General features: G+C 37.5%; 1 protein-coding gene across 15 annotated transcripts in view; it reads right to left on the bottom strand.

The window, feature by feature from the left end:
• Positions 1-17,105, bottom strand: part of SUGCT (succinyl-CoA:glutarate-CoA transferase) — a 354,560-nt gene that overhangs the window by 265,043 nt on the left and 72,412 nt on the right. For 11 of the 15 annotated variants that reach the window (XR_014884043.1, XM_085226688.1, XM_085226689.1 and 8 more), the window contains one exon: positions 15,697-15,810. The exons of the other annotated variants lie outside the window; for them this stretch is intronic. Coding sequence is in view for 10 of the 11 variants with exons in the window: in XM_085226688.1 (XP_085082814.1) it covers positions 15,697-15,810 (114 nt within the window). In the remaining variant the exon portion in view is untranslated. The remainder of the gene's footprint in view (positions 1-15,696; positions 15,811-17,105) is intronic. 15 annotated transcript variants of the gene reach the window in all.

Raw genomic sequence — 17,105 nt, 5'->3', positions numbered from 1 at the left:
GGCTAAAGAAAATGAGTTGTAACTGTTCATCCAAGGGCAGCTCTGTAGGCAAAGTATCCTGTCAGAGTACTTGAACTACTGCTGTGTGAAGACACATCTGCTGGTGTTCATACACACAGGTGATTCTGCTTCTGTTGCCCATATACTGGGGCACAGTATTTGGGGTGGTATTGGGATGGCATCACTGGAGGGAATGTGAGGTACAAAGCTGGATGTGCTCTGCAGCTACTGCTTGCCATAATCCCACCGGGGCCCTGAGATGTATTATGTTCTCTTCCTCATTTATAGACACTGAAGATACCTTGCCCTTCACTTAATAGAAAATAGAATATTTAGATATGTACAGAATTGTAAGGGCTGGAAAAGATCTCTAGAAATCATCTAGTTCAACCTCCCTGCCAAAGCAGGCTCCCTAGAGCAGCCCTGCACAGGTAGGCAGCCAGGCGGGCCTTGAACGTCTGCAGAGAAGGAGACTCCAGAACCTCCCTGGGCAGCCTGTGAAGAAGTTCTTACACACAATTTTATGGAACTTCCTATGCTTCAGTTTGTAGCCATTTTCCGTTGTCCTATGACCACTGAAAAGTCTGGCCTCATCCCTTTGCCTCCAGCACCTTAGATATTTATAGACATTAATAAGATGTCCTGTCTTCTCAAGGCTGAACAGGCCCAGGTCACTCAGCCTTTCCTCATAAGAGATGTGCTCCAGGCCTTTTATCATCTTTGTGGCTCTCCACTGGACTCTTTCCAGGAGATCCCTGTCTTTTTCTATCAGGGAGCCCAGAACTAGACACAGTACTCCACGTAAAGCCTGACCAGGGCAAAGTAGAGGGGGAGGATCATCTCCCTCGACCTGCTGGCCACTCTTTTTAACACACGCCAGGATGCCACTGACCTTCTTGGCCATCAGGGCACACTGCTGGCTCATGGCCGACCTCTTTTCCACTGCTCCCTCTCTGCAGAGCTCCACTCCAGCAGTCATCCCCAACCTGTACTGGTGTATGCGATTATTCCTCTCTAGGCACAAGACTCTACACTTGCTTTGGTTAAACCTCACCTGGTTCCTATCTGCCCAACTCTCCAGCCTACCCAGGTCTCACTGAATGGCAGTGCAGCCTTCAGGTGTGTCAGCCATTCCTCCTAGCTTCGCATCATCAGCAGACTTGCTGAGGGTGGACATTATCCCCTCATCAAGGACATGGATGCAGATGTTGAACAAGACCATACCCAGCACCGACCCCTGAGGAACACCTCCTAAATACAGGCCTCCAACTGGACTCTGCGCCACCAATCACAACCAAATTCTAATAAAATATTAGGTATCAAAGATAGATACAGGACACTAGTGACTGTTTATATCTCTACAGCACAGAGTGAACCAGTGAAAAGTTACTTGCATTGAACTTTAGAGACAAGGTTCAGCTATTAATGCAATATGCATAAAAACCCTAAAACTGCAGTCTAAAGTAATTTTATTTTTTCTAATAATTTATCAACTTATACCAAATTTAAATAAAATTCACAGCAACCTTTTCCACAGATTGTCATTTTGGGTCCACGCCACCCTGAAAATCCTCAGATATAGCACCTAAGTAAGAGGGAACATTTCTCATATACTTAAGCAAACAACAGTGTGAAAGAAGGAGATGTTGACCAGGATGTGAATGAAGCTGAGTCATTCTTCCAGAGAACTCTCTAAGCACTTGCTAAGTTTAACTACTTCAACAAGTCCAACATAAACTATGTTTTCTTTGAAACTAGAATCTCAACAACATATCATAGGATCAGAAAAACTTTCTGTGAAAGATGAACATACATTGGTTAAGAAGACAAATACAGAAGTAAAATGAGAGCAGCTTTTCACAAGTATTTATTGGGAGCAAACAGTTATGTTATGGTTACCACAACAGAAAAGTGAATCTCCATTCATTTATGTCTATATTTATTTTGTCTTTCATAATGTAACTAAAGACTGTACTATGACTAGGAGAGAAGAAAGATACTGCAGTTAAAGAAGAAACTGCAGATTAAACACAGAGGATTTGAGCTAGCTTTCAGCTGTAAACACTCCTACTAGCACAGCAATACCAACAATTAGTCTTAAAACTAGAAAATGCATGAGGAAACATTCAGATACTACAGGCTGAAAGAAAAAATCTCTTTGGCCTTAGAAACAAAACTTATTTCTTCCTTGATGACTACCATTTCATTTATATTTCTGTTTATTATTACCAGAACATTTTCAGATGCATTCATGTGAATAATTTCTAGAACTGTGTAATTTCTGTATCAATTTGGTTGGACACTACAGAAGAGGTTTATATTTTAAGTGTACAAATTGTGTTTGGGAAAAAAAAAACGTGCCTGCTTAGCTTCTAAGTATCCCTTCAAAAATACTTCCTTTGAGCTTTACCATGTACTTAACAAGAAAGCAGTACAAACCCCATGCCACCCTCAGTGGTTAGAAAACACATATTAAACATATTCTTATGCCTCTTCCAGTTCTGTGTGATACATCAAGTCTCACTGTCTTCACTAAGAATTTACATAAGTCAAATTAAGCATGTCTTTAAGTTACTCTGCATGAGAATGGTTTCCTACATCAGGTTTAAGGTGCTACCACTTTCAATCACTAATTGTTTTCAAGAACATCTTCTTCCTTGAGATCTTGACACCATCAGATTTTCTAATGTTTCTATTAATGTGTACTGAGTGCACATGTAAGATCTTGTGCCTTACATGAAAAGTGGCTTAAGAAAATGGTCGGGAATGGTCTTCTTAATCCATACATCTTAAACATTTTTTTTCAACTATTATTTTTGGAATAACAGTGGCCAACTAGGAAATAGAGCATGGTTGCCCAACCTTGTGGCTTGCCTGGGCTGCACAGGAATTGCCAAGGGCCACATATAAAATATATAATACAATTAATGTATATAAATAACAAAACTTTTTAAATAAAGTATTTTTTATTAAAACACATAAAACAGGGAGCAACAAAAACAGATCTAGTGGGATGTTTGACCTTGTTTTTGTGAAACTAATTCATCAGGACAATTTGATGGCAATGGTTGCCATTCCTAGTGAGTTTTCAAGGCGTTTATCAAAGATTTTTGATGAAACATTACTCTTCATGTGCTTCATCCTTAACAATAGTTGTTCACTAATGTACATACCACCAAAAAGTGACAACATGAATAAGGCATGACTGTGAAGCACAGGATATTTTTCTCTGATAAGAGAAGGCTTATCAAAGTCTGGTAAAGAGACACGACTAAATTTTTCTTTGAGTTGAACGTCTGATTGCAACTCTGTAAGTTCCATGGGAAAATTTGCAAGTTCCATGTCAGCTGAAAATGGAGTCACAAATACAGAAAAATATGATGATTTTTTTTGAGATCTTGAAACTTATTCTCAAATTCCATTATCAAAATGGAAAGCAAGACAGCATATTTTTCACTGTTATAGGACTGTGTTTAGCCAATGTAGTAAAATGCACGAAATTATTACTTGAGCTTGCAGTAATTTAATTTCAAACACTGTTGTTGTCTGAAACATAGCACAGATAATGAGGTTTTCACCTTGAAGATGCAAGTTTAACTCATTTAAATGAGCAGTCAAATCCACCAAAAATGCTAAATCTGTGAGCCATTTTTAATTTTCACATTCTGGCACAAATTTTCCTTGTGATTCCATAAAGGACAAGATTGAAATCTTTGCAAAGTCTGTAGGCATTTTACCCCAACTTAGACACCTTCCTTCAGAAAGGTGAATGATGCCCATAATCAGCATCCATAGTTTTAAGGAACTCCTAGAACTGGGGATTATTTTAGTCCCTTGGGCATTATGAAATTCATAGCTATGAGGATGATTTGCATGACATTATCCACTTTTAAAGCTTTTGTGCATAAATTTTCATGATCTCTGATACAGTGATATTTCATCAGATGTGAGTTACTGGTGGTAAATGCATTATTTTCTATTAAATCTGTAAGTCCCTCTTTTTTTACCAAGCATCACCAGGGCATCATCGGTAGCAATACCAGATAGGTTGACAAAGCTTAAAGAAAATTGCTTTAATATATTTTTTTCCTGCTTCATACAAGTCAAGAGATTTAGTTGTATCTTTCACTGGCACTGAATAAATCATTTCTCAGCATATTTACTCTCCAAATGTTTTTTTGTTTGTTTTTTGTTTGTTCACCTGGTTTTTTGACTAAACCAGGTGAACAAATTAATTTTAGATTTTTTTTATTTATTTTTTCAATCAGGACATGTTATATATGTCATACTTTCCATACATGGATAAAGAACTCACTACCAGGAAAAGGTTCTGATTTAGTTTTCTTTCTGCCATCAGATTTTCTATCATGTAACTAGCTTTTATAACAGAGTCCACTTGAGTTCTAATGCTTTTTGAAGTATTTTGTTGAGGGAACAGACTTTTTTCAGTTCCGCTATTTTGACTTTATGAAGCATTCTCTGATATGCATCAAATTGGCAGCGTGTTTCTGCATATAATGCCTTTCCAAATTGTAATATTTGAAAACTGATACAATTTCGTCGCAAATTAAGCATAGCGTCACGCTATATATGCTATTTATCAACATTGCACTGTGCCTTCTCCATGTCCTGGGGCCAGGCAGCTCGGTGGGGCATAATGACAAAGCAGCAGGGGGTGTGGGCTGTATTGTCACCTGTGCAGAGTCATAGGTAGCCTGCAAGTTGGACATGCCTGAAAATAGAGGCATCCAAAAACAACAACATCAGCAACAAAAAACCCACAGTCTGCAGCTTGAGTACATATTCTCACAAAGGGCTCTTATGCAAGTGCACAGATTAATTCCAACAGAAGTACATATCTGTCAGAGTCAGATGCAAACATGCTCACAGATAGCATTTCAAACTATATATGTATGCTAATCCTATATATATTAGGGTAGCACGGCACAAAGTTTTGTAATGGTATGAATGAGATCCAAATTTGACACTTGCAAAGATGACTTTTAGAGAAGGTTGTGGCAGATTGGATCGAGTAGTCTGACTTAAAGAGCAAGCAGCATCTAAACAATTTGGCAGCAAGGCACTTTTATTTAGCACTGTTAATGGACAAGAAAATATATATATATACTTGAAAATGGATTTTAAGAAATATAATGTTATGAATCACGAATCTATAAATCATGAATGCAAAACACAAAACTTTTTTTTTGTCAACAATACACATACGTAGATATTGTGTCTTATTAAAAAAAACTCCACTATATATAAAACTCCACCTTGAAGGATTTCAATAACTTCATTTCAAACTTCATTTTTCAGAAGTCTGTAATTTAAATGTAAACACACTTCAGGATGTCACCCTACGTTCAGAGGTTTTAGCCCAAAAGCATTCTTCCAGTTCAGTTTGGTTTAAATTGCACTCTTTTCAAATTATAAACTTGTCAAAGATGAACTCTCTGGTTTTACTTCCTTAAAATATATTTTTGCTACTCAAAAACAGCTCTGAATTCGCCTACTCCATTTAATTTTTACGTAAATAGATATAACTAAATTTAATACTATATTCTATGTTAATTTACCTCTCAAGCACACTCAGTAAAATGAAAACACACTATACAAATCAATGACAAATTCCATCTAAGAACTCACACAGATTACCAAATTAGCTGCTGAATATACGTACTTGCTAGTCTTCTATAAAGATGTCTAATATTGTTCAGTATGTAAAAATACACTGTTCCAACAATGTTTGTCGTTTTGTAGCTATGTACTTTTATTTTCTTCACCTCAGCAGTCTCCTCTATTGTCTGTTTCAACTTCAGTGAATAGTTGCATCTGTTTGTTCCATGTACTCCTCAAGCCACATGATTTGCAATAAATCAAGAAAATTCATGCTTGCTCAAATCACTGTGTTATCTTGGTGTGAAGATCTAATGAATTTTTCAGAACTTGGAACCTCAGCTCCATTCTGACAATTTTCCACAGCTCACTTACAATATGTAATAATAACTTTGTTTGCATTTTAATATATCTTTCCCATTAGGCTCGCCGCAGCTCAGCTCCTCATTTTGGTACGAGGAAGATCCTCATTTCCATCAACTTTTGCATTACTGAAACGTAGTGTTGTTCCTTATTGACTCGGTGTTGTTCCTCGACACAACAGAAAGCAACTTTCCAGTGGCTTTTCCTCCACGCCAAATTCAGGTTTACATCACTATAAATGATCAACAATATGGATTTACCAGTATCCTTCAAAGGACAACCTGCAAGCCTTATTTCACATTAATTTCTTTAACCAGACAGTGTTGTTCTTGCAGATGATCCCTCAATATCTTAAAAGAGTGATACAGCAGCTTATAATACATAGTTAGCATTCGACTAAATTCTCTCAAGAGAACTTCAAGGAGATGGCAACTGTACATCTAAAATGGACAGGGAAGGCAGGGGAAATAAGAAATGATCCCAGTCTAAAAGACTCATCCATGTATGCAGCAATTTCAAATGTAACTCCCAACTGCACACGAGCTTCAAGATTTTAGTAGACTACATCTGCTATATCTCAATAATTGTTGCAATGAATAACACTCCATTTTGATTATGTCATTTGCACAATTTATTTTCACAAAAAACCTCTCTTGCCTAATTACACATTTACTCTGCAGCCCCATAGTTTCTATCCTGTTATACTTCAGCAGCACAAGAGGCAGTAAGATCTCGTAAGTGAAAGAACTGATGCAGTGAGCATAATTTACACACCTTATCTAGATCAGATATGCAAACTTCATCCTTTTTTCTATTTATTTCCTCCTTCCTGTACATGTGGGTCACACTCCATCATTAACTGAGGAGACCTAACTATATATCCCCATTACCCAATGAACAGAAATAAAAGTGCCAAATTCTTCAGTTTGATGACCTCACAAGAAGTCAGCTGACAAACTGGACATATTCACTTCCACTTATAGATATTTCTTGCTTTCCACTTGAAACAGCTGCATTTTTAGCATAACAAAAAATCCATTTCACATAGCCAATCTTCACATACTTTTTCCTAGACCTGCTTCATATACTTTTTAACTGGTGCTATCGTTACAAGTTCCAAAGTTCTCAAAAGTAATGGAGAGAATCCTAAGTCATCTGTTTTCCTGTGTTTTTTGCAGGAAGCCATAGAAACCTGAAAAACTACAGCAATAACAATTTCCAACTTAAAATCTAATCCATAATGATATAATATTAGACACTTAGTCAAGTAACTGACAAGGCATTTTAGAGAGAAAGGAGAAGGAAAAATAAAGTCCAGATGCTAGAATCCCATAACAAAAAAGAAGATTCCACGCACTAGCCTGTTGTGCATTTCCTTGAATATTATGTTAACAAAATCATTTAACTGATTGCTTGTGATACAGTCAGTAATACCAGACATATTATTTTAGTTTCGTTATTAAACAAAAGAATAAGTCAACACTGAATTTAAAAAATTGCTTATTTGTTTGAAGCTGTACAAATGCCTCTATTTTTTACTAGCCATAGGAGTACGTAATTCTTTATAGGAGAAAAGGTTATTCTGCTTAAACATTGACTATGACAGCACTTAAGCTTTATTCTTCATTTGTTCTTTTACTTTGAGATAATCTAACTTGACTACATTGAATCTGAGTAAAGCAGACTCTTTCTGCACATGAGGACAAAAGCCTAGGTTTCTAAGCTAAATAAATGATCCCACTGCAAACCTTTGCCTAAAATTATGTTTCACTTTTATTTCCTAAGTAACCCAAGTCTGCAAATCTTAGCTACTCTCTGCTCTGTGTCCCTGTATTATTTTCTGGTTAACACCCACTCTTCAAAATACTATCGCACTGTATCTCCAAAACAAATTTGTATCTCTCTGATTGTTAAGCCCTAAAGTAAAATGTTTGAAGATGAGCCTAATGAGGCAGGATCATCTAATGCACTGAATCCCTAAATCACAGAATCTCTTACGTGTGTACATAGCTAAGAAAATTCTTTAGATGACAGACATAAAATCTGTGTGTTCCTTGATGCAAACTTGTCGTGGTATGCACCATGCCTATAAATCAAATTAGCTAATTTCACTAAGAGCATTTGGCAGGAAACATTCAGTACTCCTGCCTGTGGGCTGTCCTTAACATAAAACAAAGATTTATTAAATACATCTAACCTACATGAGAGCAGTTAAAACATCACAACTTTGATTCACCTTTTCAAGACTGCTTCCTCTCAATACAGAATAAATATTATCCGTACAATATTTGCATACATACATTTACTAAGCCTTGACAATTTACTAAGTGACAGAACAGAACAAAATGTCTATCAACTGATAACTATTCAGAAAAACCCAGCAATCAAAGAAAATCTACAGTGAAGGTTATTCTATTAAAATATCCACTAATACCTCGATGCACCAAGTTACTTAAGCACGTCTAATTTTACGAACATGAATAATCCCCCTGAAGTCAAATGACTACTCATTCTAAGTGAGACAGATGCTCAAGTACCTTAACAAACCGAAGCCTTTAATTGCCTGCATTTGTTTCTGTGAATTTTGCTTTAAAGGAAAAAAGGAAAAAAAAAAAAAGTTTGTTTGGCTTTGTGTTTTTTTGGTTTGTTTTTTGTTTTTTGCCAGTAAAAATGTGATATCAAAATGTTTCTATCACTGTAGAAATGAATTTTATTTCACCTATTTTTCTTGTTTGTTTTTAAAGTTCTTTTTTCCACCTACAGTTTGAGGCAAGGAGTTTACCAAAGTAGATACAACAAAGTAAATTATATTTTAAATGGGAAATAAATGTGTTTGCTTATTTTTCTCTTCCATTTGTTTATAGAAAATCTTTGCTCAAATATGAAGCATAAGACTTGGAAATGACAGGGGTTACCTGCTATTTCATGTAGCTGATATTTTATTTATTGGATAGTCATAAATTGGAAGAGCATAATGATGAATGGAACAAACAGAAAAAGAAGCTTCACTTCAAAATCATTCTGCACGAGAGGAAAACTCTACAGTGCTTGTAAGAATTAGCATCTGAGGCTAAAAATGCCAACAAAGATGAATAAAACAGCATAAACTTAGCAGACTTTGCGGGATTCCAGTCTTCTATTTTCTGGATAACTTCTGAGAATAACATCTATACTAGACCCACACCTGTAAAATACAAACACACAGTAATTCTAGTCTGTAGTTCTCAGCTAAAGTTTTTGATTAAAAGGATTGTAAAGGCTTTTCAAGTCTTTGTAACAAATTCTTTGGATATGCGCTTTTTCTCTTTTTATCCTGAGAATCCAAACATTTCCTTACATAAAGGCAACCTGGGTATAGCCCAAATTTGCCCACATGGCTAAAAGCCATTTAAATATACCCATAAAGTTAGTAATTCTACTTTTGGAATTATATCCAAGGTGTATTAACTTACAAAAAGGAATTGCTAAAACTTCCCTCATGTCAGTATCTCAAATTCATGATCTGAGTTCAAGTACAACTCCTGAATCACAAAGAAGAAAGGGGAACAGGCAGGGAGGGTTTAAGGATAGATACGAGGGCTGCTATGAAAGTAATTCCTCTCATTTTATTATGGTGGTCCATGGCATCAGAGGTGGATATTGGTGGTAAGGCAGTAGGGGTTGAACCTTTCTGACAACATTCCATTACATTTGGTTGTGGTGTGACAGATGGCAGCAGAGGGGCAGTCTGATCAAACGGTGTCTGACGCGGAAGTGTGCCTGAAGCCAAGGTGTGTCACTGAATTGTTCCATGTAGAAAATACTGCACCCACTGACATTCACTGACACCTGCTGAGCAAGCAGTGGATGTGAGCACAGTGAACTGGTGGTGATGTGATGTTTCAGCAGTAATAGTGTCAGCTCCACTGACGCAGATTTTTATGAGCGCAACGTGCAGGCTCTTGATCTTTGCTGTCAAAAATGCATAGCTACTGGTGGTGATTATGTCAAAAAACAGAGTTTGGTAGCTAAGAATTTGCTCTATCAAGTAGTGTTATTGTGCTTTTTGTATCTGGTGTGGTTGTGATGGAAATAAATTCTAAAATCAATGCAACATGAAGAAAACAGAAGTGAAGGAGAACTGTTCAATAGTAGCTTAACCTGCTTTTCCCCACCAGATTACCTAGCAGAGATAAATATGCTATTAATCTAACACAAGTATGACTTCATCATGCACAAATTTCAAACAGTATTCCACGTTCCTGAGAATAACCTTCCTCTCCAAGTCTTCCTGTATATGTCTATGTAAGATGCACAAGGTTGCTCTCACAGCAACACAGGTAATTCATAATTACCATTTGAAGTTAACGTGCTTAAAATACCTTTTCAAATGTTTGCTGTATAAACCTGTTCCAACTTCATTGAAATCTACAAAGAAATACCAGTAATTTCCTTGCTACTATATTTACTCACAATTTTCCCCTGAGAAAGGAAAGGAGGAAACCAACCTGATGTTCCACTTCAAACTATGTTCTTGGAACAACTTCAGTGTTAGAATTTCTGCTAAGATGATCATTGCTTTCAATTTTCCCCTGAAGCCACGACTATTTGTGACCACAGTTTCTCAAACTATTGCACCGAACATTAAACTTTTTAGAAAATGCCACAAACAAATCCGAAGGAACTAAGTATGCACCTGCTCCTATGCTTCACTCTTCTCTGTATTCAGCAAGTTTGTCTAGTTCTCTTGTTAACTAATGGTCTGAATCACATCCTGATTTAAAAAAAGAAATAATCCGCAAATAGTTCCTCAAAAATTCCCTGGCTTTTTATTTCAGAATAACTAAACAATGTTCAATTCCTGCAATAACTCTACAGATTGTTTCCACCCATGCAAAAAAATCCCAGACCACTTACTGTACAATTTATACATAAAATGGGTAATGCTATTTTCCAACTGAAAACAAAAACATGAAGAAGCATAGAGTTCACGCTAACTCTAGAGAAAAAGCAGCCCAATATATCTTGTTCAAACACTAAATGAAATCAGAAAAGCTCATGAGGAGCAAGAGGGGAAGTTCAACCTTCAAATGAACTATTACAAATGGCAAAAGTAAATTAAGGGCCTTCAGCAGCGCAAGAAGAGAAGGATGTGAGGGTTGAAATCCTGCAGCATTTTTACAATAGCTTTACACAACTCATTCATTTCCAGATGACGAAGAACAACTTGACAGATGAGACAAGAGCAACTGAAGAGCAACACAAAGGCACCCTCGCTACAAATTTGTCATCTTTCCATCTTTTTGTGTTCCCATTACTGAACTTTGATGAAACAGTAAAGGAAAAAGTCAAGCATAAAAAGTCTGTCCAGAAAGAAATTCACCTTATTTAAAACATATTTTCCTTTATTCTAAAATATTTTCATTAACACATTGCATTCCAGAATCTCTGCTATTTTTCTTCATCCCCACATACACACAAACATAGCCCCAAGGAAATAATTACTTTTCCTGTTTACGTAAAATAATTATGCAGGATTTCCTGAGAACATGATTTTCAAATTAGGGGCAAACCAAACTGAAGAGTCTCTATTTCCTTTACCACAGGAAATGTTATAGATTTGGTTTTAAATTCAATTTATATATCAATTAAAAAGCTGGAAGTTCTTATCTGTGACTGAGCTGTGGCAACTTTTGAAGGTTGGGGAAAACAATGCTCCAGCAAGCATTTAGTTGTTGAAAATATCTTTTAGAAATGTTAAATTTAATAGCTCTCTAGTGCATGTCTGGGATTTCTTTGTAATCTTCTTGAGTAATGTGTAATATTTTGGCCAAGTTCCAAACCCGCTCAGTTAGTAGTAGTAGAGAAAAGGAAAGGCTATAAAGTGAATTTGTTGTCTCTTTTTTTTTTTATTAGTTTTAGAAACTTTAAACATTAAAGAAACCTTGCTTTACATTAACTTCACCCTGTTGCTGCGTTCCAGAAATTTAGTGCAGATTTGCATGTGCTCCGTATGGATCTTCCCATAGCTGCTCTACCTGGCCTAAGCAAACAGCGTGCATGTGCTGACCAGCTGTGAAGAACAAGAGTGGGGAGAGGGAAAACAACAGAGCTTTGGACTTGGAAAGCAGAGTGCTGAATTTCCTGGCTTACCCTGTGGCTCACTTAATGGCTTCAGTCAGGTGACTGAAAGAGGCAAGTAAATTACACAGGAGCAGGCACTGGATGTCAAGCAATACGTTACAGCCATGCAATACTCCAATTTCCTCCTCTGATCACTGTAGCCTCAGTTTAAGTGAGCTATGTTCTAGCTAGACATATTTTCATTTTTGCATCTCCACGTGCTGCATTTCCACGAGATGAGAGTACGATGCTGCAAGCCCACATATTCCTTCTCATTTTAACATGTTTGTATTCTTAATTTTATTGACAAAGTGAACTGAAAGAGCAATACTGGCTTACAATAAGATTTCCTTTCCTAGTCACGGGATGTAAGCGTGATACAGCTCAATGGAGATTGATGACCATTGAAAAAAAATCGGTGCATTTTGATGAACAATGGTAAAGATTCATTTCTTATACAGTATTTTCTGAAAAGAGACTTTAATGATGAACGCACTACTTTTTAACACTAATCTGAATTTGCAGTAAGGTATGTTCTGTAAGTGAATCTCAAATATTGGACTCATGTTACAGGATTAAAGGAAAAACAGAGCTTGCATTTAATCTTAGTTATTGGCTCACGCATCAGGAAGAATGATGAAAAACAGTTTCTTAACTTCTAGCATTCAAATTATCATTTCCAGCATCTCTGTTTTCTTCAACACATTTTCCCCTATTTTCATATTCATAAAGGATGCCCACAGAAAAGAAATCACAGCAGTACAAACTGCTTTTGAGCAGGAAAACTAGGTCCAAATAGAATGCAGACTTGCTTGCCTACTGCTCTTTTTCTGGTTGTTTGTTTGAAGGACAGAGTTCTTACCTGGTATTTTAAGTCCTGTCACATGCATTGGCAATGTTATAATCTCAGATTTGATGTTTCCCAGCTATAGCAGATTTTTAAATCATCAAAATAGAAAAGCAGCTGTATGCAATATGGGTTCATCTCTTCCCCTACTCTCTCCTCCTTCAAATATTCTTTTATAAAAAAAATGTGCTAATCCTCAACAGCAAAAAGCAGTACTATATTAATTCACATGTGGTAATCACAACATCATCTCTGCCTGAACTGGAACTGCCATCATACCATTACTCAATCTCCAACCACTGCCAGTTCCACTGCAGCCACTTTCATAATGGTTCCGGAGACGCTCAGTCTGCGGTATTCCTAATTCTCATTACAAATATTTTACATATAGGCTTTAAGACATTTTTGAAGTATGGCATCAGAATTACAACTACAATGAATTTAAATACCATTTTAAATATAACAGATATGATGTTTGTCTCTGAGGGCCTTTGGACATGCTAAAACGCCTGCTTCTTTGCTAGAAAGTGGAGTTTAGAGCTTGGAAGCAGGGTTATCAGAAGTACTTTTGGGGTAGGCATGTCAAGGAAAACATCTCTTGGTGGAATTACAGCAGCTGGTAAAGTGAATGCTCACACTATGCCAAGCCACATACTAAAAATGAGATCTCCCAAAAATTATAAGGTTGGCTTAAAAGCCATGAGATGTTTTACAAAAGAAACCATTTATATTTTTCTCTTGCTGGGTTTTGAAGCTTCAGGGAGATACTGCCTTGTCTTCCTGATGAGATGATACATTACTACAAGTTTGGTGAGTCTGATACAAATTACTGAAAATACAAAACACCAATTACATCCGGACAGTTACATTTCACTAAATCAAGAACAGCATCTTGACTCCCTTAAGGAGCTGAAATCAAGATGGAAAAACCAATTAACTGAGTAGGTTTTTTATTAAAATGGTGGGCAGAAAAACACAACCCTCAGCCTACTGCTGAACCAACTCGGGTGACTGTGAAGGAGTCAACTGCTTTCCCGCTTTTTACACCAAAGCAATTTTTGGAACTCATGTGGAAAAAGTAAGAAAAAAAAAAACCAGCTAAATGGACACAAAATACATGAATTTTGATGAATCTCATGATTATCATTCTGCCTTTCTCAGGATTTTCAGGTCTTGGTACACTAATTTAATGCCAAGCAATGATATGATCTGTACATCTGTTAATGCTCAGACATCAAAATCTCATTTCCATAATGTCATCAAGTACGTCCAACCCGTGGCCCACGGGCTGCATGCAGCCCAGCACAGCTCGCAGCATGGCCCACCCCCTGACCCACGAATCAAAGGCAGTGGCTCTGCTCTGCAGAGCAGCCCCAGGCACCATTGCTCAGCAACAACCAGACCATCAGTGAGCTATTAGCGCTGTGTCAACTGAAACCAGGGCACGGGGAGGGCAGTGCTTTGCAGTGCTGACTCAAGCGATGGCAAGCAATTGTATGCATTTCGATATATTGGCTAAACACATGGCTCTGAACAGCAAAGACTAACACAGCCATGCCTTCTGTTTTGATAAAGGAATTTGAAAATAGAATCATAGAATCCTTAGAGTTGGAAGGGACATTTAAAGGTCATCTAGTCCAATATAACTCCTTATAATTTATCAACAGGTCCTATGTGACCTTGAGATCACAGTTAACAAAAGCCAACTATATCCTGGGCTGCATTAAAAAAAGAGGTGGCCAGCAGGAAAAGGGAGGTGATCCTCCTCCTCTACTCAGCTATTGTGAGGTCCCATCTGCAGTACTGTGTCCAGGCCTCCAGCACAAGAAAGACACAGAGCTCTTGGAATGGGTCCAGAGGAGGGCCACTAAGATGATCAAAGGGCTGGAGCACCTCTCCTACGAAGAAAACTTGTGGGAACTGGGCTTGTTCAGCTTGGAGAAGAGAATCATAGAATTGCTCCAGTTGGAAAAGATCTTCAAGATCATCAAGTCCAACCACAATCTAACCATACTACTCTAACAACCCACCTCTAAATCATGTCCCTGAGCACCACATCCAGACAGTTCTTAAACACATCCAGGGATGGTGACTCAACCACCTCCCTGGGGAGCCTATTCCAGTGCTTAACAACCCTTTCTGTAAAGAAGTTTTTCCTGTTATCCAACCTAAACCTCTCATGCCACAACTTGAGGCCATTTCCCCTCATCCTGACGTGAGAAGTGACCAACCCCACTCTCACTGCAATCACCTTTCAAGTATTGGAAGAGAGCAATAATGTCTCTTATTCAGCTTCCTCTTCCCCAGACTAAACAGCCCCAGTTCCTTCAGTCACTAAATTGGAAGGCTGCAGGGAGACTTCATTGTGGCCTTCCACTACTTGAAGGGAGTTTATGAACAGGATGGGGAACAGCTGTTTATGAGGGTGGATATTGATAGGACAAGGGGGAATGGTTTTAAACTAGACAGGGGAGGTTCAGGTTGGATATTAGGAGGAAGTTTTTCACCCAGAGGGTGGTGAGGCACTGGAACAGGTTGCCCAAGGAGGTTGTGCATACCCTATCCCTGGAGGCATTCAAGGCCAGGCTGAATGTTGGTCTGGTGGTTGGCAACCCTGCACATAGCAGGAGGTTGAAACTGGATGATCATGTGGTCCTTTTCAACCCAGGCCATTATATGATTCTATGATTATAAATTTGACTTGAATGATGAATTAAGCTCAGTTCAATATCTGTGGATAATAATAGTGCTCACGATGATCTTACACGGAGAAGGGGTAGCCCCATCCATGGCTGTCTTTCTGTGACTGTTTCTTGCTCTAAGAATTGATGCCAGCTCGTATTACTACATGACACTGCCCAGTGATCTGCAGACAGATCCTGAAAGACAGGAAAAAAAAAATCTCTTTTGAGGAGCTTACTATTTAATTACTGGAGAAAAGGAGAAGGAAGAGGTAAACTCTTCTATAGTGAGAAGAGAAGCAAACAAATGTGACCTATTCATATCAAATCTCAAAGCACAGACAAATGTGATGGGAACAGCAGTAGAAACTCAGTAGGTGACCACAACGCAGTGCCTTGCTGCAACCTGGAATTGGTGATAAAACCTTGTATTAAAAGTGGGTCAGAACACTGACCCAAACAGCAGTATCCAACTATATGAAGGTGTTAGAAACATCCAAAACACAATGCAAGCAAGTGTAGAGGTGCATTCTGAATTCTGATCACAAAATCATCTGTGATTCCATTTTAAATCTCAGGAAAAACTTACATGATGAATGTTTGACAAAGCTCACACAAGCTGGACAGGAAACAACTACAAAAAACAGTGATGCTCTCAGATGCTTTCAGCTCCTGGTACTTGAGAAAAGAAACAATGCAGCCATTTACTTCTCATCATTATTATTTAAAACTGCTAAGTGGCAGGAAAAAAAAAATACAGAAGAATCTGTGAGAAGTTTGAAAAGACAAGGCAACTGTGCAAAAGTGCTATTACTAATAACACTCTCTGAAATGAACTGATCAGATTCTTAATACACAGAACCCTTCCTGCCCAGAGATCTCCTTTCATTATTCTGATAGTTATGGGATCTTAATTTCTAGTTCTCATTTAGCCTCCAACTTTGCTAAACTGCTGAATGTAAGCTAGCTATTTAAAAACAGATAAATCAAATCAAGTAATATTGTAGAAACTACTTCAACACATGCACTCACATATAAAACCCTCAAATAAAATCTGTAAGCATGTATGCAAAGAGGAAAAAATGATTATTTGCGGTTCTGTGGAAGTACTAAAATAAAACTTGGAGACCATTGTTTTAAGCCTCATGCTAAGTTAAAATGCAACCCCTGCTCCGCTAAGCTAAGTTAATTACTTGCGTGTACTACAAAAGTCTTTGTTGCATTTTCAGCTATTATCCATGGTCAAAATTCTCTAGCCGCTATCTTAACCCCACATTCCAAAGATAAATTTAACAAGGTCAAAAAAATTTTTGTTTAAAAGAGACGTTATCATACATTGGTGGCATGAAGAGATTTCAGAATTTATAATATACTATATTCTTTGTCTTTAAGCTAGGCTTTAAATAGATGACAGACTCAGCAAAGGCTCCTCTAGTGGAAATCACGCAACTTGCTATTTGTATATATTTGGGCCATTTCATGCGACAATGGAT

Source organism: Meleagris gallopavo, chromosome 6, assembly GCF_905368555.1.
Source record: "Meleagris gallopavo chromosome 6, MGAL_WU_HG_1.1, whole genome shotgun sequence".
In the NCBI taxonomy this organism is placed as follows: domain Eukaryota; kingdom Metazoa; phylum Chordata; class Aves; order Galliformes; family Phasianidae; genus Meleagris; species Meleagris gallopavo.
This window is presented reverse-complemented; position numbering and strand designations above follow the sequence as displayed.